The sequence below is a fragment of the Schistocerca gregaria genome, chromosome 2 (assembly GCF_023897955.1).
Source record: "Schistocerca gregaria isolate iqSchGreg1 chromosome 2, iqSchGreg1.2, whole genome shotgun sequence".
In the NCBI taxonomy this organism is placed as follows: domain Eukaryota; kingdom Metazoa; phylum Arthropoda; class Insecta; order Orthoptera; family Acrididae; genus Schistocerca; species Schistocerca gregaria.
In genome coordinates this window covers 983,946,267-983,971,729 of record NC_064921.1, presented here as the reverse complement: position 1 = coordinate 983,971,729, position 25,463 = coordinate 983,946,267, and the positions used below count along the sequence as shown (strand labels likewise).

General features: G+C 39.9%; 1 protein-coding gene across 1 annotated transcript in view; it reads right to left on the bottom strand.

Annotated features, from left to right (window-relative positions):
* Positions 1–25,463, bottom strand: part of LOC126335461 (sodium-independent sulfate anion transporter) — a 113,660-nt gene that overhangs the window by 61,250 nt on the left and 26,947 nt on the right. The window contains exons 2-3 of the mRNA XM_049998763.1: positions 20,017–20,192; positions 12,838–13,033 (exon numbers count right to left, since the gene is read on the bottom strand). Coding sequence (XP_049854720.1) covers positions 12,838–13,033; positions 20,017–20,192 — 372 coding nt within the window. The remainder of the gene's footprint in view (positions 1–12,837; positions 13,034–20,016; positions 20,193–25,463) is intronic.

Sequence of the window (25,463 nt, the reverse complement as noted above, 5' to 3'; positions counted from 1 at the left end):
TCCCTCCAGGGATTTCCATTTGAGTTCCCAAAGCATCTCCATAACATCTGCATGTTGTTTGAACCTACCAGTAGGAAATCTGGTAGCCCACCCCTGAATTGCTTTGATGTCTCCCTTTAATCCGATCAAGTGTGGATCCAAAACACTCAAGCAGTACTTAAGAATATATTGCACTAACATCATATAGGCTATCTCCTTTACAGATGAACCACACTTTCCCAAAATTCTCCCAAAACTGAAGTCGACCATTCACCTCCGCTACTGCAATCCTCACATACTCATTTCATTCATATAACTTTGCAACATGTGCTTTGCAAAGTAACTGTGTCTAGCACGACACTACAAATCCTGTATCAAAGCATTACAGGTTTGTTTCTCCTGTTCACCCACAGTAACTTCCACATTTCTACATTAGTCTAAGTCATCTTGTATCCTCCTTCAGTTAATCAACTTCAACACCTATCTGTACACCACATATTCACCAGCAAACAACTGGAGACTGTTGCCCATCCTGTGTATCAAATCATTTGCGTATATGGAAAATAATATCCTATCAAACTTTTCTGGGGCACTCCTGATATACTCCTTGCCTCCGATGAACATTCACCATTGAGGACAATGTATTGAGTTCTATTCCTTAAGAAGTCTTCGAGCCAGTCACATACCAGGGAACCTATTCCATGTGCTTGTACCTTCTTTAACAGTCTGCAGTGGAGCACCATGTCAAATGCTTTCCAGAAATCTATAAATATGGAATCTGCCTGTTGCCCTTCATCCACAGTTCACAGTATACCACGTGAGAAAAGAACAAGCTGAGTTTCACATGAGCAATGCTCTCTAAAACCATGATGATTCAAGGACATGTTCAAGTATTCTGCAGCAAAGCGATGTTAGGGATATTGGTTTGTAATTTTGTGGTTCCATTCTTTTACCCTTCTTATATACAGGAGTCGACTGCAGCTCTGTCCAGTCACTTGGGACTCTGTGCATGGTGAAATATCCACAATAAATGCAAGTTATGTAAGGGGTCAATTCCATAGAGTATTCTTTGTAAAACTGAACTGGGATTCCATCCAGACCCGGCAACTCATTTGTTTTCAACTTTTTCACTTTTTTCTCTATGCCAGGGATGCTTATTACTATTTCATCCATACAGGAGTCTGTTCAATGGTCAAATGATGGTATGTTCATGTCTTATGTGAATGACTTTTTAAACACAAAATTCACAACATCTGCTTTTGTTTTGTTATCTTCAATTGCCGCACAGACTGGTCAATGAGTGACTGGATGGAAGCCTTTGACCTGCCTTATGATTTTACTTAAGACCAGAATCCACTTTTGTTCTCTGCCAGATGGTTTGCTATGGTATGACTGAGGTAGCTGTTGTGTGCTTCACGCATAGAGCTCTTCACAGACACACAAACCTTGACTAAGCTTTGCCTGTCATCATTTGCACGTTCTATTTTGAAATGAGAGTGCAACAGTCTCTGTTTTAGCAAGATTACCTAGATATTGTAGTTAAACCATGGTGACTCTTTTCCATTCTTAATCCAATTACTAGGCACATAGTTCTCCAGACCAAGAGTTCAATCTGTTTAACTCTCAAGCGGGCGCACTAATTTGTGGGCAAGCAGCACACTTTGTACAGAGGTAAAGAATGGCTGTCTTATGTTACCAAAGTAAATCTGTAAGAATAAATTCACAATTTAATCTTAGATTAATTAAACAATGACAAAATAAATTTACATAATATGTGCTAAAGCATTGTCTCATTAAACAATAATGAAATAAATTTCGTTATATCTCACTGTTGTCATGGACAGGTGTCACCCCAAGTAATTGCCCACTTAAAGCATTAAAAAGTGCAGTTTCATCAGATCTCAGCCAATTACTTGTTCAATTACTAATTATCTCATAGACTCCTGCCTTATTGTGGTGCAGCTAGCTCATAATCTATGTCATTTTCTTGGATGGACCATATATTTTTTCTAACCTAGCTCACTGTTTATTTTACATTACTGCCGCTCACTTGGATGTATGACAACACAGTTTATCGCCATGTTAGCTGAAGCAGTAATGAAGAAATAGCCATGGGCTCACAATTGCCAGACAACAATGCAACAATGCAAAACAGTTTTAGTTTTGGTTGGTGAACTTTACACATTGGTGTGCCAACTGGAGTGTTAAACTTTGCCCATAATTCTCTATGTCCATCTTACTGGAATCTCCTAGCCTTCTTGGCAGATTTATCAGCTTTTGTAACCATAGTAGCTATAATGACATCATGATCACTGATTCATGTCTCTATACTGATGCTATTGATAAGGTCCAACCTTTTTGAAGCTAAAACATCTAAGATATTTCCATTGTGTGTGGTCTGCCAAACTAGCTACTCAAGACAGGTTTCACAAAATGTGTCCAAAAGTACTTCAAATGACTGTTTGTCTGTACCTCCCACAATGAATAAACAGACATCCCAGTCTATACTTGGTAAATTAAAGTCACCTCCAGCTGGTATTGTATGATTGGGGTATTTATGTTCTACTGGCTGAAGACTTTTTGAATGGCTCTAGAACTGTCACAGTGAAATCAGATGGCTGTTAAAAACATTCAACTATTAACTTGTAAATAAAATAGAAAGAAACTTCCACATGGGAAAAATATATTAAAAACAAAGATTCCAAGACTTACCAAGCGGGAAAGCGCCGGCAGACAGGCACAATGAACAAAACACACAAACACACACACAGAATTACTAGCTTTCGCAAACCGATGGTTGCTTCTTCAGGAAGGAGAGGGAAAGACGAAACGAAGTGGGTTTTAAGGGAGAGGGTAAGGATGGATATGTCTGTGTGTGTGTGTGTATGAGTGTACACCTGTCCTTTTTTTCCCCCCAAGGGAAGTCTTTCCGCTCCCGGGATTGGAATGACTCCTTGACTCCTTACCCTCTCCCTTAAAACGCACTTCCTTTCGTCTTTCCCTCTCCTTCCTGGAGAAGCAACCATCGGTTGCGAAAGCTAGTAATTCTGTGTGTGTGTTTGTGTGTTTTGTTCATTGTGCCTGTCTGCCGGCACTTTCCTGCTTGGTAAGTCTTGGAATCTTTGTTTTTAATATACAACTATTAACTTGGTTTCACCATGAAGATTTTCGACTCATTTTTCCAACAATGGGGTGTGGTATGTATTGCAATCCAGACGTAGGACCAACAATGTTTACTGAACAAACTACAAGTTCTATAACACCAAATTAAAATTGTCTGTTAGTTCACCAAACAGTGTAGTAACTTCCTGGCAGATTAAAACTGTGTGCTGAACCGAGACTCAAACTCAGGACATCTGCCTTTCACGGGCAAGTGCTCTACTATTTGTGCTACCCAAGCATCACTCACAATCCTTTCTCACAGCTTCAATTCCACCAGTACCTCACATGCACCTTCCAAACTCCACCGCTTTCACAATGCTTCCAGAAGAAAGGATATTACGGAGACATGGCTTAGCCCCAGCCTGGGTGATGTTTCCAGAATGAAATTTACACTCTCTAGTGGAGTTTGTGCTGATATGAAACTTCCTGGCAGACTAAAGCAGTGTGTCAGACTGAGACTCAAAATTAGGACCTTTGCTTTTCGTGGGCAAGTGATCTACCATGTGAGCTTTTCAGGCACAACTCATGACCTGTCCTCACAGCTTCAATTCCAGCAGTACCTCATCTTCACAGAAGTTCTCCTACAGCCTTACAGAACTAGCACTTCTGAAAGAAAGGATACTGTGAAGAAATGGCTTAGCCACAGCCTGGGAGATGTTTTCAGAATAAAATTTTCACTCTGCAGTGGAGTTTGTCCTGACACGAACTTCCTTGCAAATTAAAACTGTGTGCTGGACCAGGATTTGAACTCAGGAATTAAAGGTGTGAAACTGATAATGTGTCATACTTGGGTAGCTCAGATGGTAGAGCACTTGCCTGTGAAAGGAAAAGGTCCTGATTTTGAGTCTCAGTCTGCCACACAGTTTTCATCTGCCATCTTATCAGTGGACACTGTGGCAGAGTGAAAATTCCATTCTTATATGTTATGTGTTTTTATGTCCTGTGATTATGTCTAACACTCTAGGATAAAGCTGCAGAGTGAATATTCCATTCTTGTATGTTCTGTGTTTGTATGTCCTGTGATTATGTCTGTCACTCTGGGATAAAGAGTCAGTGACCATTTATCTGACTCTTTTCTTCTTTAGTTATATCCACATTCAGGACATTTCACCTGCAAGTTAAACATTTGGATTCACACTAGACTTAGGGAGTAACAGCTTGCACAGTCTGTTCAGCAGACATTGTTATCACAATAAAGAACTTGTTCTGTTGAAACCTCCAGACTCGGTTTTGTTCACACTAAGCAAAGACCATTTACCTCTCTTCTGGCCAAACAACCTGATTCTATGGTTTGCTCAAGTCAAAGCAAGTTTTAGCTATTCAAGAATTATGGCTGGCTCAACAAAATTCACTCTCATTTGAGCAAACGTGACAGTCACTACGCTGCAATGGTACAAGATGTGACCACTGAGTCACCACAAATATTTATATGGGGAGTTTAAATCAGAATTAAACCAGAGAGTCGGTGCATCACACAAAGAATGAATCAGACAGGTACGGTTGCAAGAATACAAAGGACATCATCATCCACAGAGCAATTTTGATACAATTACCAACCCTGACAAACTACTGTACACCCAGTGGAGCAGCTGACTACCATTACAAGTCAAAGTGATCATGGTGCTGCAAACAGAACATTGTTGGACATGGTGGCAGAGCCTGTGGATCAGATTTGAAGGGCTAGAGCACTCACACAGGTTTGTGCAGTGACAGTGCCAGACAGTCATATAATAGTGATATTAACAGTTGCATGCATGGAATTTGGATTGCTGGCAACGAAGGTAGACTGGTTATGCAGACAGATAGGCAGGCTACAGTCTCAAGGTGGTGCCTGGAACAGTAGGGAACATGATCACCATAGATAGAGAAGCTGATCACCAACCAGTGCTACATTGTCAAACATGGAACACCCTATATGCTGGTACTACAATACTTTTGAAAAACATGTGTGTAAATATACAGCACCATGTTCATACCAAAATACCAATGGCAGCAGGTAGTAGATGCAACCAACTGCACAACAAAGTCACGTTGCCTGTTTGTTAGCGACAGGAGATCTGGTCACATGTATCTGACAGACATCAGTTCAGACTTACAGCATGCTCCTGAGAACCTTAGTCCACCACTGTAGACCTCTGACTGCATGCTGCTTATCATTTATGTGCCATGAACAACTCTCCCATCTCTACATATGGAATGCAGTGGACAGAGCTAAATTTGGGACTGCACCATCCGTTTACATGGGACTTTACCATTGCCGACCTTACAGAGTTGATAATAGGAGCTGATCTTCTGGCACATTACCATTTTTTACCAGATGTAGCCAATGCCAAACTGGTCGACAGCATTACAGAACTGATGGCAGCAGGTTTTCACTGTGACACATTGGTGCAAAGTGCCAAGCTAATACAGGCATGTGACAAGGAGTGCACTGCACTGCTGGGACAATAACTGATATTGACCTGACCATGTATACATGTGGCACACAACACAGTACACTATACAGAAACCACAGATAGTCCATCAGTATCTTGTAGACCCATGAGACTGGCACCTGATCATTTGGCCATCCACGCAGTGCTTAAAGAAGGCCATCAAGTAGCCTGTGGTCATCCATGCTGCGCCTTGTCCCAAAGAAAGTAAGAGCCTGGTGCCCATACAATGACTATCATGCACTCAATGCAAGAACCATGCCTGATTGGTACCCCATACCACTGCTACACCTTTACAATTATACACTACATGGCACGACAGTATTCTGTGGGTTGGACTGGACCAAAGTTTATATGCAGATACCTATGACAGAAGAGTATATTGCTAAGACAGTGATAATCACTCCATTTGGACTATTTTAGAGCAAAATTATGATGTCTGGGCCACAGAACACTGCACAAACCTGGCAGAGGTTTATCAACTCCATTAAACGAGGACTGCCATTTTGCTTACCTACCTGGATGACGTATTTGTGTTTTTTTGCCGCTTAGGTGCAACATTATCAGCACCTACAAGAAGTATTTAAGCATCTAGAGCACATTGGCGAGGTGTTGAATGTGGCCAAGTGTGTGATTAGATTAGATTAGATTAGTTTTTCATTCCATAGATCTGTGCTGAGGAGATCCTCATGGATGTGGAACACATCAATTTTTTAAAGCTAAAATAACAATACTAATAGTATGAATATATACAATACATCATTTGTTTCTATTAAAAAATTCATCAGTCGAGTAGAAGGAGTTCGCCACTAGTAAGTCTTTCAGGCTCCTTTTAAACTGATCTTTATTTGTAACTGGCTAATTATTGAAGATGAGTGTTCCTGAGTAGTGGACCCCTTTTTGAACTAAAGTAAGTGCTTTTAAGTCCTTGTGCAGATCATTTTTGTTGCTGGTATTGTATGTATGAACTGACCTGTTTGTTGGAAAAAGAGATATATTATTTAGGACAAATTTCATTAAGGAGTAAATACACTGAGAGGCAGTAGTTAGTATACCCAGTTCTTTGAAGTGGTTTCTACAGGATGTCCATGAAATTACTCCACAAATAATATGTATTACATGCTTTTGGACTCTGAAAACTTTTGTTTGACTTGAAGAGTTACCCTTAAATATTATACTATATGACATTATGGAATGAAAGTAGGCAAAGTATGCAAGTTTTTTCATTTTTATGTCGCCTATGTCTGCTAACACTCGAATTGCAAATAGAGATTTGTTAAGGCGTTTTTGCAGTCCTGTGGTGTGCTCCTCCCAAATGAATTTATTATCAAGTTTTAATCCCAGGAATTTAAGACTGTCAACCTCTTCTATCTGTTCTTCTTCTTGTATTTGGACACCATATGCTGACATTCCTACAGCCTCCCTTCTACTGATGGATAAGGTTGAAGTGATGACAGTCAAGGAGTTAAGCCAGTTTATCAGGTGTATCAAACTTTTATCATTTACAGTTAATCTGCATAGTGGAACTACAACAGCCATTTGATGCACGACTTTCCAGCACCAAGGTTCGATGTGGCACTCTAATGCAGTGGAATGTAACAATATGCCCTGCTTTTGAGGTGGCAAAAAACAGCATAGCAAATGTGGCACTGCTTGCACACTCTAAGCTTGATATCCCTTTGGCATTAGTCATGGATGCAAGCCAAACCATTGTTGGTGTGGAACTCCAACAATTGTCAGAAGATTCGTGGCAGTCATTCACATATTTCTCCTGCAAATTTTTGCCCCCTCCGTGCAAGTGGAGTGCAAATGACAGTGAACTCCTGGCTGTATACAAGACAGTCAAATACTTCCATCCACAAATAGAAGTGAGGATATTCACCTTCTACATTGATCACAAACAACTGTTCTTCTTACCATTGCAGCCATCTAGAGCTTATAAGCTAATTTAGTAAAGACGTAAGGCGCATTTCTGGCATTGATGACCTAGTGGGTGACTGTCTCTTGCATGTCAGCAGCAAAGTGAGACCCGTTGACTTTTTGAACTGGCACTTGCATAACAAGATGACTAAGAGCTCTGAACATTTGTTGATGATGCCAAGTCAGCATTATAAGCATAGCTCATAAATGCTCCATGAGAAGATGCCAGATTACATTATGATGTCTCCTGAGGAAGACCTTGCTCTTTTCTCCCATCAGCTTTCCGACGACAAGCCTTAGACAGTGTCCACAACCTACATCACTCTGAAGCCCGTGCCACCTCTCGCCTCATGTCACAATGCTTCATCTGGCCAAGCATAGAGAGGGACTGTTGAGAGTGGATGCATACATGCCTTCAATGCCAGCGTTGGAAAGTGTTCCTTCATGTGCATGTGCCAATTGGTAGGTTTCCAGAAGCAACCTCTTGTTTTACTCATGTATACTGTGCTGTTGAGGGACTATTTCCTCAACCAAACAGCCAGCAAAATTTCCTTACAAAGACCAAATGATTCACACACTGGCTGGAGGCAACACCTGTGAACAACAGCTCTGCAGAAACTTTTGCTCAGCCATCATGTCATGTTGGTTAGCTAGGTTTGGCCGCTTGCTCCACATAACTACCAATCAAGGCAGGCAATCTGAATCAGAATTGTTCACCCAGCTGTATATATTCTGCAGGTACGTACATCATAAAACCTCTGACTATCCTCCCACTAGTACTAGGATGGTTGAGATCTGGCACCACACCCTGAAGGCAGCTCTCATGTGCCATGGTAGATCCTGGACTTCCGCCCTTCCAGTAGTTCTCCTGGGCCTAAGAATGATGTATAAGCAAGATTTAGACTCTTTGGCTGTGGAATTAGTCTCAAGTCAACTACTGTGTCCTCCCTGATAATTTTTCAAAGGCCAGCTCACTACAGTTACAAACTCAAACTCAGTCAGAATTTCTTCAACAACTAAGAGACCACATTGCATGCATATGACCCCCCACCCCCACAGCCTCCAGGCATGATGCACCAAGCACTTTCATGCCTTGCAACTTGGAAAGCTACACTTACATGATGTTCAATTGGATAGTGCTAAGCCACCACTGCAACTTTCATGGACCGGTTCATAATGAGTCATATGATGAAACATGGAGACTTCAAATATTGTAAATGGAAAGCCTATGACTTTTGCCATTAACCACATCAAACCTGCATTCATTTTGAAAGAAGAATCACCACCTGCACCACTGAGACTACTGCAGTCTTCAGTACTGGCGCCACAGAAACAACAACTGGCCAATGATGACCAACAACAAGAGTGCACCACTTGTTCTGGCTGCCACATTCCGTTCCCACCCGTTTCAGTGACAACACTCTGCCTCCACCATGGCGTGTGATGTACCATCTATTAAGAATATTGCACCAACCAGCAATGTTATTGTTTTCAGTGGTGCAGTGTTGTGCATGTGGCGAAGCGTATAGCTACAACACTAGAAGAAAGGATGATCTTCACTGTTCTGCATTAAATCTCACTTTGGCACAGAAAGGGGTGAATTATGCTGCCACAAAAATCTTTGGTCATTTGCTGAATAGTATTAAGTGTCTGACAGATAGACAACCAACATTTAAAAGCAAATTAAAAGAACTTCTGAATTACAACTCCTTCTATGCAATACATGAATTCTTAGATATGAAGTAGTTAGTGTAAAAAAAATAAAAAAATAATTCTTTTGTGTACATAAAACTTATGTTAAAGTGGCACATTCCACATCATTATGAAATGTCATATTCATTATCTATGGAACAAGGATTAATGTATGTATGCTGTCAAACAGCTTCCTCGCCTACCACTATGGGCACTATATTCGATACTATATTTTTACTTTCTCTTGTATTGTTTATTCTTTGGCTTGTGAATTTTTTTTATGATTTTGTATGTCACATGCTTTTATGTTCTGTGACTATGCCTACCACTCTGAGAGACAGTGTCAATGGCCATTTTGTGACTTATTTCTTCCTTAGTCATACACACATTTTAAATGTTTTATCTGCGAGTTAAGCATTTAGATTCATACTCGACTTAGGAAGAAACTGCTAATTTGATCTGTTCAGCAGACACTGTTATCACGATAATAAATTTTGTTTTGTTGAAACCTTCAATGTAATTTTGTTCACCCTAAGTAAAAGTCCTTTAGCCCAAATTGTGCTAATCCCAACATCAATTGTTTATGAAAAACACTGAACTTTATAGAACAGCAAATTGAAAACATGTTTTTGTTTGCTTTTGACCTTGGAGTCACATGTGAAATTATTTGTATGAAATTTTTTTATTGCAATTTGCATAAAACATTGATTATAATAACACAGATTATATGATGTAATGTTAAGAATTCTATATGAGGGCAAGGTTAGGCCAAAGTATGGAGTTTGTCAGTTGTTGTTGACAAGTAATAATGATGTCTGTCAAGGGATTGCAATGTTCAAACTGGAAGACTGATAAATATTTGGGAATTCTGTGAAATTTTGGTTGTAAGAAGATTATTTGAAAGACTACACCCCTTATACAATGTAATGTCATCCCCCCAGATCTGCAATGTACCAGAATGCTTTAGTAGTTCTATCAGTAATAAAGTACACCTCAGATTCAATAGGATTAATATTTATATGTCAACAAATCATTTTCTGCTTGAAAAATGTATTACCTTTTGCAAGTGACTCAACATATTGAAGAGTAGAGTGCAATATGGAAGCAATACTTTCGATTAATATACTTCATGTAAGTGAGCAGGAACATATCAAGAGCCACCACAAGTTGACATTTCTAGGTCACATGCAACTGATGTCACTTATAATCATGTAGGATATTGACATTTTTGTTTGTGACAGATTCTTTGGTCAACACTAGGCCTGTATTTGGTCTTGACACGTCTGCTTTTGAATTCTAATTATGTCATGCAGCATGCTCCCTGAATTCATCAATATATTGCTATTGCTGCCACTGCACAATTTACACCAGTATTTTAACATGACTTTGGGAAAGCAGTTGACTTGCAGGTCCACATTGCCTTAAAGTCACCAGCAATGCCAACATTCTGCATAGCCCACATGATTCTATTGTCCACTGAGGTGAGGTTAAGAGTGAACTCAACAGACTAGAGTAACAAAAAACTTTGCCCCTGTTTCCTACAGTCAGTGGGCTTCACCATTTGCAGTGGTCAGGAAATCTGGGGGTTCTCTCTGATTGTGTGGAGACTTTAAATAAACCAATAATGCTCAGACAGACATTGGTTTTTTACCCTGGTCTCGTTTGGAAGAAGTCTTTCTAAACTTTCAGGAGGTGAACTATTCTCCAGAACTGATCTCACAGAGGTGTATTTGAACTGTAAACTCAAGGAAGATATTTTTGTTAACATGCTGTTTGGACTATATCAATATAATTCAGCCTGTCGTTTTCCAGAGATTTCTTGAACAGACTACCATTGGTATTTTATATTGTTTCAATTATCACGGGTTGGACAGGTGGATGAACATTTTTTAGGGGTTTCTTGAACAGACTATTGCTGGTATTTTATACTGTTTCATTTACCCTGATGATATTTTGATCACTGGTTGCACAATAGATAAACATTTTTTGCAACCTGTGGACAGAAGGAACTTCAGTGTAACTTTTCCAAAGGCACCTTCTTTCAGCCTTCAGTCACCTATTTGGGTTAATTCTCAGATTATGTCAAAGCTATTAAGAATAAGCCTGTTAAGAGTCTTCAAATATTTCTAGGAAAAATGAAATGATGTGTGCAATTTTTTCCCTGGGCAGCCTCCATGGTCCATCCACTCAATCATCTCTGTAAAAAAGGAGTATCTCTTCAATGCTTCAGTGAAATTAAGCTTTTCAGAAGTCAAAATTAATCATCCAACTGACCCCTACCTTGTAACTTACCTGCCCTACTTATCATTGGTGTTGGCCACAAGTGCCACGTCACATGTTGTCGAGGCAGTTCTATCTCATAAGCTGATGGATGGAATGGAGACGCCAATTGTGTTTATGTCGGGCTTCATCCACAGTTCATTGAATACTGTGGATGAAGCCGACCAATAAGCATTACATGCATTGATAAAAAAATGATAGTGCATTGAGAATGGTTAGTTTGTAGCTGAAATTTAGATCTGCCAATAACATTTCAAAACGATGACTGATAGCTGAAATCCATTATTTACAAGTATGTGTAATGCTGCATACATCTAGTGAGAGTGACTAGGGGTGGAATGTGGCCACTGTTTCAGGCTCATCATATGAAGATCCATAGTGGGCCAAATTTATGTTCATCTGCTGACTATCTCTGCCTCAGTTGCTGTTTACTGACTCACATATACAAGTGCTTTTTGCTGCACTAACAGTTTACTACATGTTTACTGCCAGGGATCACGAACTTGTGGTTTCCTCCACCTCTTGCCTACATGGAACTTTGATTGAGAAATAGAGGCTATATTTTTATTCTCCTATTCTGGAATGATCTCCAAATAATTTCTGTGATAGTTGTGACAGATATTTTGCCATGAACTGTTTCTGTTCAGTTCATGTAGTAATTGACAACGTTTTTTGTTTTTTACAGAAAATTTACTCACGTTCAGTAGATGTTGTGGCTAGAAGTGATGGTTACAAAGCTATTCCCAGGAAAATTACACCAATTCTTTTAAAATATAGTGTTGTACACAACTTATTGCTGCTGTTGTCATTCATTTTAAACATCTTTTAACTGCAACTATTGTGATTATATATATAGTTCATACTATTGGTTACTTTAGTGCTCCCTATTGATGACTAAAGAGTCTTCATATTAATTTGGGCCACCTACAACTTTTACTCTGCTCCAATTGGAATGATTTATCAGTTTGTCCTAACTGTAGCATCAATTTCTGTCCTCACTCATGGGGTACATTATTGTGTTCCTTAATCTGTTAAATCACTCAGTGAAAATTTGAAAAAAGATTATGTCTATAGTCACCTAGCTGTGCCTAAAAAAGAGTTAAAAAGAAGAATCAAGAGTAATCATAACTAGGTAAGAAGACAACATTCCCACTCAACAACATAGTGTTACCTGTTTACTATGCATTAAGCCTTTCTTTGGGTTGCTAATTTCTATCATTTGCACCAAATTTTCTTGGTCACTTTAAGTAAAGTCAAAAGTGGTCAGCAAAATAATCACTTTCTAGATATACACTTGCTTCAGTTTCTAGACACAAAATTTGAATAAAATATTTGTTTCTTTCCTTATTTCAATGAAATAATGTTTACATACCCAAATTCAAAAGTCCCATGAGCAGCTCCACACAGCCTGCTAAGAAAGCAAGAAGAGTGACAAATTCTATGGGAAGATCCTGAGTGTAGGCAAAAGTCAGCAGTGCCATGAGTGATGTTGGACCAATGGAAACTTCTCTCACAGTTCCAAACATGACATAGACGAAACTTCCCATGAATGCAGAGTACAGGCCATACTAGAAAAGCAAAATCGGTAAATATTTATACCAGAATTAATAATGAACTGTGTTATTTTGTTTTTATACTATTATGCCACACTTTGGATACATCAATTAAACATCTACGTAGAAACATTACATTTTGCAAGAATGGAAAGGGCAAGTGAATGATATACTCTGTAAAGCCACTGTGAAGAATAGTATCTACATATGTGATGAATAACACTGTATGAAATAAAAATAAAATAAATTTGCTGACAAAAAAGGAAAAGAGCATCAAAGTTGCTTTAACTGGTTACCGTTCATCTAAATTCTTGAGGTATATGAAACAGATTATCAATATATTTAATAACAAGGAAAAGAAACTATTATACATATCTGTATACTTCACAAAATATCAACTATAATTAATGTCAGTTTGATCATGTGATATTAATAATGGGAATCAGTTATTAATCATTTCTCTTTCAGTTAGCAGAAAACTGACACATCACTCAATATTAAGAAGAAATTATTTAAATGACAGAAAGTGGCATTCTGTTTCTAAAATATAGCTGTTGTATACCTATTAGACTAAATTTTGCATTTACCTAAGCATTGGGACAATTCTGTATATTTTATATAACTTGGAAAAGGGATTTGTAGTCCCAGAATTGGTGTATCCAGATGATTTACAGAATATGTGTCTAATGGGAATTTAATTTTTTAATTTCTGGATAATGTCAGTTTCCTTGACTATTGTTCAGAAGCAACATACAAAACACTTTTACATCATAAAACAGAAGTTTACACTAAAACATGGGCAAGAATACAAATATTAATAAATTATTGTTTTGCATTGTCTGTTGTTTATATACAATGCAATCTGACTGAAATATGTCTTTATTATTGTCCAAATATATCCTTAAGTACTAAATATGTTGATACACTATATGGTCAAAAGTATCCGGACACCCCAAAAACATCCATTTTTCACATTAGGTGCATTGTGCTGACACCTACTGCCAGGTACTTCATATGAGCGACCTCAGTAGTCATTAGACATCGTGAGAAAGGAGAATGGGGTGCTCCCCAGAACTCACAAACTTCGAACGTGGTCAGGTGATTGGGTGTCACTTGCATCACACTCCTAAACATCCCTAGGTCCACTGTTTCTGATGTGATAGTGAAGTGGAAACATGAAGGGACATGTATAGCACAAAAGTGCACAGGCCGACCTCGTCTGTTGACTGACAGAGACCGCCAACAGTTGAAGAGGGTTGTAAAGTGTAATAGGCAGACATCTATCCAGACCATCACACAGGAATTCCAAACTGCATCAGGATCCACTGAAAATACTATGACAGTTAGGTGGGAGGTGAGAAAACTTGGATTTCATGGTCAAGCGGCTGCTCATAAGCCACACATCACTCCAGTAAATGCCAAACAACACCTTGCTTGGTGTGAGGATCGTAAACACTGGACAATTGAACAGTGGAAAAGCATTGTGTGGAGTGACGAATCATGGTACACAATGTGGCGATCCAATGGCAGGCTATGACAAATGCCCAGTGGACACCATCTGCCAGTGTGTGTAGAGCCAACAGTAAAATTCAGAGACGTTGGTGTTACAATGTGGTCATGTTTTTCATCCAGGGGGCTTGCACCCCTTCTTGTTTTGCATGGCACTGTCACAGCAAATGCCTACATTGATGTTTTAAGCACTGCTGAAGAGCAACTCGGGGATGATGACTGCATCTTTCAACACAATCAGGCACTTGTTTATAATGCACGACCTGTGGCGGAGTGGTTACACAACAGTAACATCACTGTAATGGATTGGCCTGCACAGAATGCTGACCTGAATCCTGTAGAACACCTTTCGGATGTTTTGGAACACCGACTTCGTGCAAGGTCTCACCGACCGACATCAATACCTCTCCTGAGTGCAGCACTCCATGAAGAATGGGCAGCCATTGCCCAAGAAACCTTCCAGTACCTGACTGAACGTATGCCTGGAAGAATGGAAGCTGTCATCAAGGCTAAGGGTGGATCAACACCATATTGAATTCCAGCATTACCGATGGAAGGTGTCACAAACTTGTAAATCATTTTCAGCCAGGTGTCTGGACACTTTTGATCATATAGTGTAGGAGAGGGAGAGATTGTAAGAATATAATATTCTAGTCAATGTGGGACTTCAGAACTTCCAAAAATTGAAAAAAATTTAAAGAATTTCGTATTAGCCATATCTTGTACAAATTTAATGGTCTTAGGACAGAAAATCACAAGTGGTTGTATGAGGGATCATGTATCTAGCTGAAATAAAGCTCTCTAGTTACAGGAGAAACTTGCCATGTTGTATCAACCAGTGAGAAAACATAGTAAATGTTAAGCCTATGTCTTGAAGAGTAGTTGAGGTATTCTATATTGATGACTCTTTGATGTTTTAAATAAAATGTTGATTGAAAGAATAAGCAAAGTAATATCCTTTGCTAATGCTGCAATCACAAACAGACATTAAAAATAGTTAGTAAGTAGTGCAATGAAAATGTTTTATAACAGTTATTCTTCTCTAGCAGTCCAGCCCTGATCTGAGACATCTGAAATGGTCTAGTATACTTCCAACTTCTGCATATATACAGTGTGGCATAATACAATATTACAGGAAGAGGGTGCTCTGAAGCTTAGGGTGGAATCTAGATTAGATTAGATTTACTTTCATTCCAATTGATCTATAGTGAGGATGTCCTCCAGGATGTAGAACTTGTCAGAAAAACAACAATACATGACAAATATTTACAACTCAAACAAATAAGCTAATGTACCATTCCATATGTCCCAAGTGGAATGATCGTCATTTTTTAATGAACACTATATGAAAGAATGATTTTACAAATACTAATGCACTGAATTTAAAACAAAAACTGTTTTTTTTATTTATTTATAAGGTAATAAACATATAATACAACTACTATAAAACTTATTTACAATGAACACATTACTGCACTGAAATTGTACAGAAGTTATATTGCACTTATACAAATCACTTGGTTCCACTGAAAGATTCATCAATGGAGTAGGAGTTGGCCACCAATAAATCCTTTAGGCTTGTCTTAAACTGAATTTTATTTGTTGATAAGCTTTTTATGGCTGCTGGCAAGTTACTGAAAATGTGTGTTCCTGAATATTGCACACCTTTTTGTACAAGAGTAAGTGACTTTAAATCCTTGAGAAGATTATTCTTATTTCTAGTATTGATTCCATGAATTGAGCTGTTGGTTTGAAAAAGTGATATGTCTTTAATGACAAATTTCATTAAGGAATAAATATATTGGGAAGCAGTAGTTAGTATCCCTAGTTCCCTAAACAGGCTTGTGCAGGATGTTCTTGAGTTCACACCACATATAACTCTTACTGCACATTTTTGTGCCCAAAAAACTTTAGCTTGGCTTGATGAATTATGCCAAAAAAAAGCCCATTTGACATTATGGAATGAAAGTAAGCATAGTATGCCAGCTTTTCATTTTTATATCCCCTATGTCTTACACAATTTGCATTACAAGTAGATATTTGTTACGATGCTTCAGCAGTTCTGTGGTGTGCTCCTCCCAGTTGAAATTATTATCAAGCTGTAATTCCAAGAATTTAACACTGTCCACTTCTCCTATCTTCTTGTCATCATATGTTAGGAATATACTTGTTGGACACCCTTTACAAGTTCTGAACTGCATATAGTGTGTTTTTTCAAAGTTTAGTGACAAAGAATTTGCTAGTGAACAGTGTTTAATGTCCACAAATATTTTAGTAGCCGATCTTTCTAAGACTACACTTGATTTGCTTTTTATTTCAATGTTTGTATCATCGGCAAACAAAATGAACTTGGCATCTGGTAACATTACTGATGAAAGGTCATTGATACACACAAGAAAAAGTAACGGCCCTAAAATGGGACCTTGTGGGACCCCACATGTAATTAGTTCACAGTTGGATGATGCCTGATAGCTTAATACATGTCTCTTTCCTAGTAACACCCTTTGTTTTCTGCCAGAGATATAAGATTTGAACCATTTTGCAGGATTTCCTGTTACACCATAATAGGAATCCATAGTAGGAATCTGTGACTGTCCGCCTCCGTATCGTAGCAGTAGCATTACCGCCTACCACACACGGGACCTGGGTTCGATTCCCGGCAGGGAATTGTGTGTTGGGTGTCCTTCATCATCATTTTCATCATCATTGACTAGCAAGTTGTTGATGTGGCGTCACCTGAAAAGAACTTGCAATACAGTGGCCAAATTCCCCGAATGGGACCTACCGGCCAACAATGCCATACAATCATTTCCATGTGACTATTTGCTCATAACACTGTGGTGAACGGGGAAGTGTCATCGTTGACTGACTGTAAGAGGGTACTTGATGACTTAGACCAAACCGCTGTTTGTCGTGGTAAATGGAAGCTCACTCTGGACATAGAGAAATGCACGTTAATGCAGATGAGTGCAGAAAACATTCCCATAATGAAACTTCCTGACAAATTAAAACTAGGTACCAGACCGCAATTCAAACTCGAGAACATTTGCCTTTCGTGGACAAGTTTTCTACCGACTAAGCTACCCAATAATGATTCACGACGCACCCTCACAGCTTTACTTCTGCCAGTACCTCATCTCCTACCTTCCAGACTACACAGAAACCCTCCTAAGAAAATAGCACTCCTGGAAGAAAGTATATTGCGGAGATATGACTCAACCACAGCCTGGGGGATGTTTCCGGAATGAAATTTTCACTTTGCAGTGGAGTGTGTGCTGCTGATATGAAACTTTAGTCTTGCCATTTTAGTAGGAGAGCTTCTGTGAAGTTTGGAAGGTAGGGGATGGCGTACTAGCAGCTGTAAGGAGGGGTCGTAAGTGTACTTCGGTCGCTCATTTGATAGAGCTCTTGCTCACAAATGGCAAAGGGACGGAATTCACGTCTCGGCCTGGCACATAGTTCTGATTTGCCATGAAATTTCGTATCAGCGCACATTCCGATGCAGAGTGAAAATGTCATTCTGGAAACAGTCGCATGTTGTTCAAATACAGTATCTGAGGTGTGCTACATGACACAATAGAGTCTATTAAATATCTGGGCGTAACATTGCAAAGTGATACGTGCACGTAAGGACGGTAGTAGAGAAGGTGATAGGCTGACTTCTGTTTATTGTGACAATTCTAGGAAAGTGTAGCTCATCTATAAATAACATCGCGTATAGAACACTACTGTGATCCATTTTTGAGTTCCACTCGAGTGTTTGGGATACCCAGCAGGTTCGATTAAAAGAAGACTTCGAAGCAATTCAGAGATGTGCTGCTAGATTTGCTACCAGTAGACTGGATGAGCACGTGATATTACGCGTATGGTCTGTGAACTGAAATGGAAATTCTCTGGAGTGAATACAACGTCCTTTTCGCAAAATTTATTGAGAAAATTTAAAGCACCGGTATTTGCAGCTGACTGCAGAACGATACGACTACCTCTAATCTACATTTTGTGTAAGGGCTACAAAGACAAGGTTTTTAAAAAATTGGGCTCGGACGGAAACATATAGACATTCATTTTTCTCTTTGCTCCATTAGCGTTTTTAACAGGAAAGCGAATGGTTAGTAGTGGTACCAGGTGCCCGCTCCCATGCACTATGTGGTGTCTTGTGGAGTAGGTACTCGTCAGTGAAGAAAGCCTGACGTCACTGATGGTGGTTCCTTTTCATCTGTTCCCTTACCCACCTTCTTCACGCCCCATGGTGCTGGGCAGTTTGTGCCGTTGTTCATAACAGATGCCTAGAGGCAACAATAATCGAGTTGAGACCGTCGCATTTGTTTGGTTGACTCCAAATACCCAGCTGCCTTCTCACCAGACTGCCTATGGGCCATAACCGGCAGGTAGCGATCATCAGCTGGTATTGTTGATCGCAGGCGACCACTACAAGGCAGGTCAACGTTGATTTGTGTCTCACGACAGTGGATGAATGTAATGAGGACCTCGCAGTGGTGTATGCCAATACGGTGGGGAACTTTTCGTGCTGACTCTCCTACCAAACAGCATCGAAAGCCTGACAGATAGTCAACCAACATTTCAAAATAAATTAAAAGAATTTCTAGACGACAACTCCTTCTACTCATTGGCTGAATTTTTAGATATAAATTAAGGGAGGGGAAAAAACTAACTTAAACTTTAGTGTCATGCAATATTTTGTGTAATGTAATATCTTGTATAGACATCTTTCATTAACCTGACACGTTCCACATCATTACGAAGTGTCGTATTCATGATCTATGGAACAAGTATTAATCTAATCTAATCTAATCTAGCTGATAACTCATCTTGCAGTAATGAGACACTTCAAGGCTTGTTGCTACACTGAAAAGAGCACAAAAGCTACATCGTCCCGTTCGCGATTGGAGACACTGTGTGGTCCACTGAACTGCGTTGAGGAGGTAGGCTTACTTTTCTGTTACCCAGGCGGCTGTACCTAACGATATCCTATAGTCGAAAGAGTATTTAGGAGGAGTTTTAGGATCAAATAGCGCAAATGATACAAGTAATGAGGAAAGCGCCATATTCTGACCACAGACGGGCCACTTGGAATCGGCCGATCGCCATTTCATCCTCAGACAGTGGCGTAATTTCGATACTGCATGAAAGGACGTGGGGTCACAGCACACTGCTCTCCCGACCTTTCTCAACTTAGTAGACCTGGGGCCACTATTTCTCACTCAAGTAGCTCCTCAACTGACATAATGAGGCTGAGTGGATCTCATTCCACTCCTTCCACAAAGGAAAATCCCTGGGAGAGTTGCGAATCGAATCTGGATCCTCTGCATGGCAGCCATTTGCACTGAGCGCTCGGCAACAGAGGCGGACGCAAGTCATGAGAGTTATGCAAAACTTTTTCCGAGCCCAGAATTTTATATACATGGTAAAACAAAATCGTATAGACTATTACAACGAGGAGACCATAAAGATCCTGCATGAAAACTAACCTCACTGGAGAGTCCAGCTAGAGATGCATAGGCAATGCTCTGTGGCATCATAGTAAGTCCAACTGTGATGCCGGCCACTGCATCCGACACAGCCGTCATCTTCGAGTAGCGCGGCAGCCATCGTACAATTGGTATTCTTCTCCTGACAATCGTCTTTATACGCCTCACCAGCGTCACTGGAATAAGAGAAATTTGGATAAAGCATCACACACAAATTTTAAACTAAATTACTTTCATACAAATAATATAAAAATACTCAAAGAAGATTCTGTCGTAATCAGAAACATGCCTGAAATACAGACATTACGGAAAAGTCAAGGGAAGGCACTGGGAAAGGTGATTTTCATCGGCAGCTAAGGCTATCGTCTCTTTTATACTGATGTTCCACTGCAGTCACTATTGCCCTCTCAAACCTGAATTCTTCCATAATCTTCTATATACTATGACTAGGGCTGTCATCTTTAGCAAATCAAAACTCAGCACACTGCCACCTTTGGCAAACCAAAAGTCAGGACACTTCAAACGAAAGGTACCACATAATACAAGGTGTATCAAAAAGAATGACATGATTTTGGACGGTAATAATTACGAAACATGGGACGAGTTGAGTTTCAGAAAATCACCATTAGATATGTCAGTGCGTCTTCTCCGCTTGCATTGAATCAGAAGTAACATTGCTACCGGTTAACAGAAGGTGTTTTGTGTGCTGCAGTTTGCAAAAGAGTGAGTCAGTGATTTAGGCCCAACGTGCTTTTCGCCGGCGTTTTGGGGTTCATTTGCCTGCAACCGAAAACATTTGTCTTTGGTGTCGCCAGTCTGAAGAGACAGGATGCTTGTGCAAAGGTGAGAGTCCAGCTCGACCTCACACTTATGACGACACAGTGGAAAGAGTTCGGCAAACGTTTGAGCGAAGTCCACGGAAGTCTACTCGCAGTGCAAGTGAAGAACTTGCAATGTCTCATACGACCATTATCTGGCGAGTGTTAAGACGTCGTTTGGTCTATAAACTATACAGACTGCAGTTAGTGCAAGCTCTTCCGGTTGGTGATAAAAGGAAACGGGTTTACTTCAGCAATGCTCTGCTAGAAGACATGGAAGACGATACATTTTTACCGGGGTTAATTTTCAGTGATAAAGCAACATTTCATGTTAGCGATAAAGTAAACTGAAATAATGTGTGCATATCGGAACTCCAGAACTGTCATTACGGAGCACGAGAGAGACTCCCCTACAATGAATGCTTTTTGTGCCATTTCTCGTGAAAAACGGTATGGTTCCTTCCTTTTTTAGGAAAACACAGTGACTGGAATGAGCTATCTTCAAATACTTCAGAATTGGCTTTTTCCACAACTTCAGAAGGGCTCCGATAACTTTACTTTTCAACAGGATGGAACTCCACTGTACTGGCATAGAACAAAGTATGTCAATTTCTCAGAGACAATCTGCTTCAACGCTGAATACGGAGCAAAGTATCCTGAGACACTGCCCTGCGTTCTTGGCCTCTAAGATAGCCAGACGTGACCCTATGCTATTATTTCCTGTGGGGATGTATGAAGGAAAGTGTGTTCATCCCCCCTTTACCTCATGAGGTAAAAGAAGTGAAGAATATAATAACATCCTTTATACCTTCTGCAATAGCAGATATATTGAATAAAGTTTATGAGGAATTTAGCTATCGACAGGATGTTGTTCGTGCTCATGCTGACGGACAGAGCATTTGCAATAGCATAGCTTTAACTTTAAGATTTTGTGAGTATTTTCCAATTTGTCCCATGTTTGTAGTATGTTTTTATCAATAAATATGAAGTTTTGAAATTATTCCTTTTGTCTATTAAACGTGCAGTTCTTACCAACGTTAGTCACTTTTTATCCTAACACCAAAACTAAACTACAAATATACGGTCCAGTTACATTAATGTGACTACCACCTATGTTCGACATCTACATCCACATCTACATCTACATGATTACTCTGCTATTCACAACAAAGTGCCTGGCAGAGGGTTCAATGAACCATCTTCAAGCTGTCTCTCTACCGTTCCACTATCGAATGGCACGCGGGGAAAAAAACCACTTAAATTGTTCTGTGCGAACCCTGACTTGTCTTATTTTGTAGTGATGGTCATTTCTGCCTATGTAGGTGGGTGCCAACAGAACGTTTTCGCAATAGGAGGAGAAAATTGTTGATTGAAATTTCATGAGAACATGCCGTCGCAACGAAAAACGCCTATGTTTTAATGATTGCCACTCCAGGTATCATCTCTGCGGCTCTATCCGCCTTATTTCGCGATGATACAAAACCAGCTGCCCATCTTTATACTCTTTCGATGTCATCCGTCAGTGCCACCTGATGCGGATCCCACACCGCACAGCAATACTCCATAATAAGGCGGACAAGCGTGGTGTAAGCAGTCTCTTTAGTAGACCTGTTACAGCTTCTAAGTGTTTCGCCAATGAAACGCAGTCTTTGGTTTGCTCTACTCACAATATTATCTATGTGATCGTTCCAAGGTGGCCGGACTGACCGTCCGGTTCTAGATAGATGCCGTGTTTCTTGACTTCCGCAAGGCGTTCGATACAGTTCCCCACAGTCGTTTAATGAACAAAGTAAGAGCATATGGACTATCAGACCAATTGTGTGATTGGATTGAGGAGTTCCTAGGTAACAGAACGCAGCATGTCATTCTCAATGGAGAGAAGTCTTCCGAAGTAAGAGTGATTTCATGTGTGCCGCAGGGGAGTGTCGTAGGACCGTTGCTGTTCACAATATACATAAATGACCTTGTGGATGACATCGGAAGTTCACTGAGGCTTTTTGCAGATGATGCTGTGATGTATCGAGAGGCTGTAACAATGGAAAATTGTACTGAAATGCAGGAGGATCTGCAGCGAATTGACGCATGGTGCAGGGAATGGCAATTGAATCTCAATGTAGACGAGCGTAATGTGCTGCGAATACATAGAAAGATAGATCCCTTATCATTTAGCTACAAAATAGAATGTCAGCAACTGGAAGCAGTTAATTCCATAAATTATCTGGGAATACGCATTAGGAGTGATTTAAAATGGAATGATTATATAAAGTTGATCGTCGGTAAAGCAGATGCCAGACTAAGATTCATTGGAAGAATCCTAAGGAAATGTAATCCGAAAACAAAGGAAGTAGGGTACAGTACGCTTGTTCGCCCACTGCTTGAATACTGCTCAACAGTGTGGGATCCGTACCAGATAGGGTTGATAGAAGAGAGAGAGAAGATCCAACGGAGAGCAGCGCGCTTCATTACAGGATCATTTAGTAATCGCGAAAGCGTTACGGAGATGATAGATAAACTCCAGTGGAGGACTCTGCAGGAGAGACGCTCAGTAGCTCGGTACGGGCTTTTGTTAAAGTTTCGAGAACATACCTTCACGGAAGAGTCAAGTAGTATATTGCTCCTTCCTACGTATATCTCGCGAAGAAGACCATGAGAATAAAATCAGAGACATTAGAGCCCACAGAGAGGCATACCGACAATCCTTCTTTCGACGAACAATACGAGACTGGAACAGAAGGAAGAACCGATAGAGGTACTCAGGGTACCCTCCGCCACACACCGTCAGGTGGCTTGCGGAGTATGGATGTAGATGTAGATGTAGATGTAGATGTAGGCGCTACAGTCTGGAGCCGAGCGACCGCTACGGTCGCAGGTTCGAATCCTGCCCCGGGCATGGATGCGTGTGATGTTCTTAGGTTAGTTAGGTTTAATCAGCTCCAAGTTCCAGGCGACCGATGATCCCAGAAGTCAAGCCGCATAGCACTCACAGCCATTTGAACCATTTTGATCGTTCCAATTTAGGTTATTTGTACTTGTAATCCAAGTATTTAGTTGAATTTACAGCCTTCAGATTTGTGTGACTTATCGCGTAATCGAAATTTAGCTAATTTCTTTTAGTACTCATGTGAATAACTTCACACTTTTCTTTATTCAGATTCAATTGCCACTTTTCGCTCCATAGAGATATCTTATGTAAATCATTTTGCAAGTCGTTTTGATCATCTGATGACTTTACAAGACGGTAAATGACAGCATCACCTGCAAACAATCTAAGACGGCTACTCAGATTGTCTCCTATGTCTTTAATATAGATCACGAACAACAGAGGGCCTACAACACTTCCTTGGAGAACGCCGGATATTACTTCTGTTTTACCCGGTACGTGCTTATAAGCTTCATGTACTGCATTACCAAGGGACTAGAGACCTTAGTTTGTGACACAAGGTTCAACTAGATACGTCTGCCCATTTCTGAGTGAAAGAGGTCTTAATAGACGGATGAACAGATAGATAACAAATGACCAAATTTTTATTTCGTGTGAGATAATTACAAACTGACTGTTTTCGGATTTTTCCCTTTACTTTTACTGAGAAAATCTTCTTTCGAGTCATGATTCTACCCTATAGACTTTGATGAATGTGTTTTCGAGTATGAAAACCTTTCACATAAATGGCCGTATCTCTCATTGCTTTGACTTAGAAGTTTAAGTTTTTACACCGCCAAGGGACCATAGGCTTTAGTGTGTGGCGTAAATTTCAACTTGATGCGTCACCCTAGTCCTGCGAAAGACTCTTTAACAGTAGGACAGACAAACAGAGAAGCGGACAACAGAGAGATCCTATTCAAATGGTTCAAATGGCTCTGAGCACTATAGGACTCAACTGCTGTGGTTATCAGTCCCCTAGAACGTAGAACTACTTAAACCTAACTAACCTAAGGACATCACACACATCCATGCCCGAGGCAGGATTCAAACCTGCGACCGTAGCAGTCAGATCCTATTAGGGTTCCGTTTCCACCGAGTGAGGAGCAGAACCGTGGAAAAAACTTGTTAACTATTTTAACCCTTATTAAAGACAAACTTTTTTTTTTAAAAAAAAGGTATAGTGGTATACGTAGGGTGCAGATCCTTAATATCTTTTAGCGGAATCTTACCAGCAACGACGCATTTTCTGTAATGTGTACACACAGGGAAGAGTACTTTAACAACACAACAAAAATTTTTCAAAAATACACCTTTCGTTATTTGTCGCTGATAATTATTAAGAGCGGACTTTTTAAGGATATATGAACCAGAAATTATTAATATAATATTTGCAGTGAAAAGTGACATTCACTGTTAAGACATAATTTTTTGATTGTAAAACAATTACGGAAACTCGCGTAATAGATAATTAAAACCAGTATTGTTATTAAACTTCCTGGCAGACTAAAACTGTGTGCCCGACCGAGACTCGAACTCGGGACCTTTGCCTTTTCGCGGGCAAGTGCTCTACCAAGTTTTTTTTTAGTCTCATTTTGTTCGTTTCAGTTCGTTGCAATTGTTCGTGGCGGACGTCCCCTGACGCCCATTGAAGTTCATTGTTGATGCATCAACTCAGTTTTTTTTTTCTTTTTTTATTACAGGGGGCA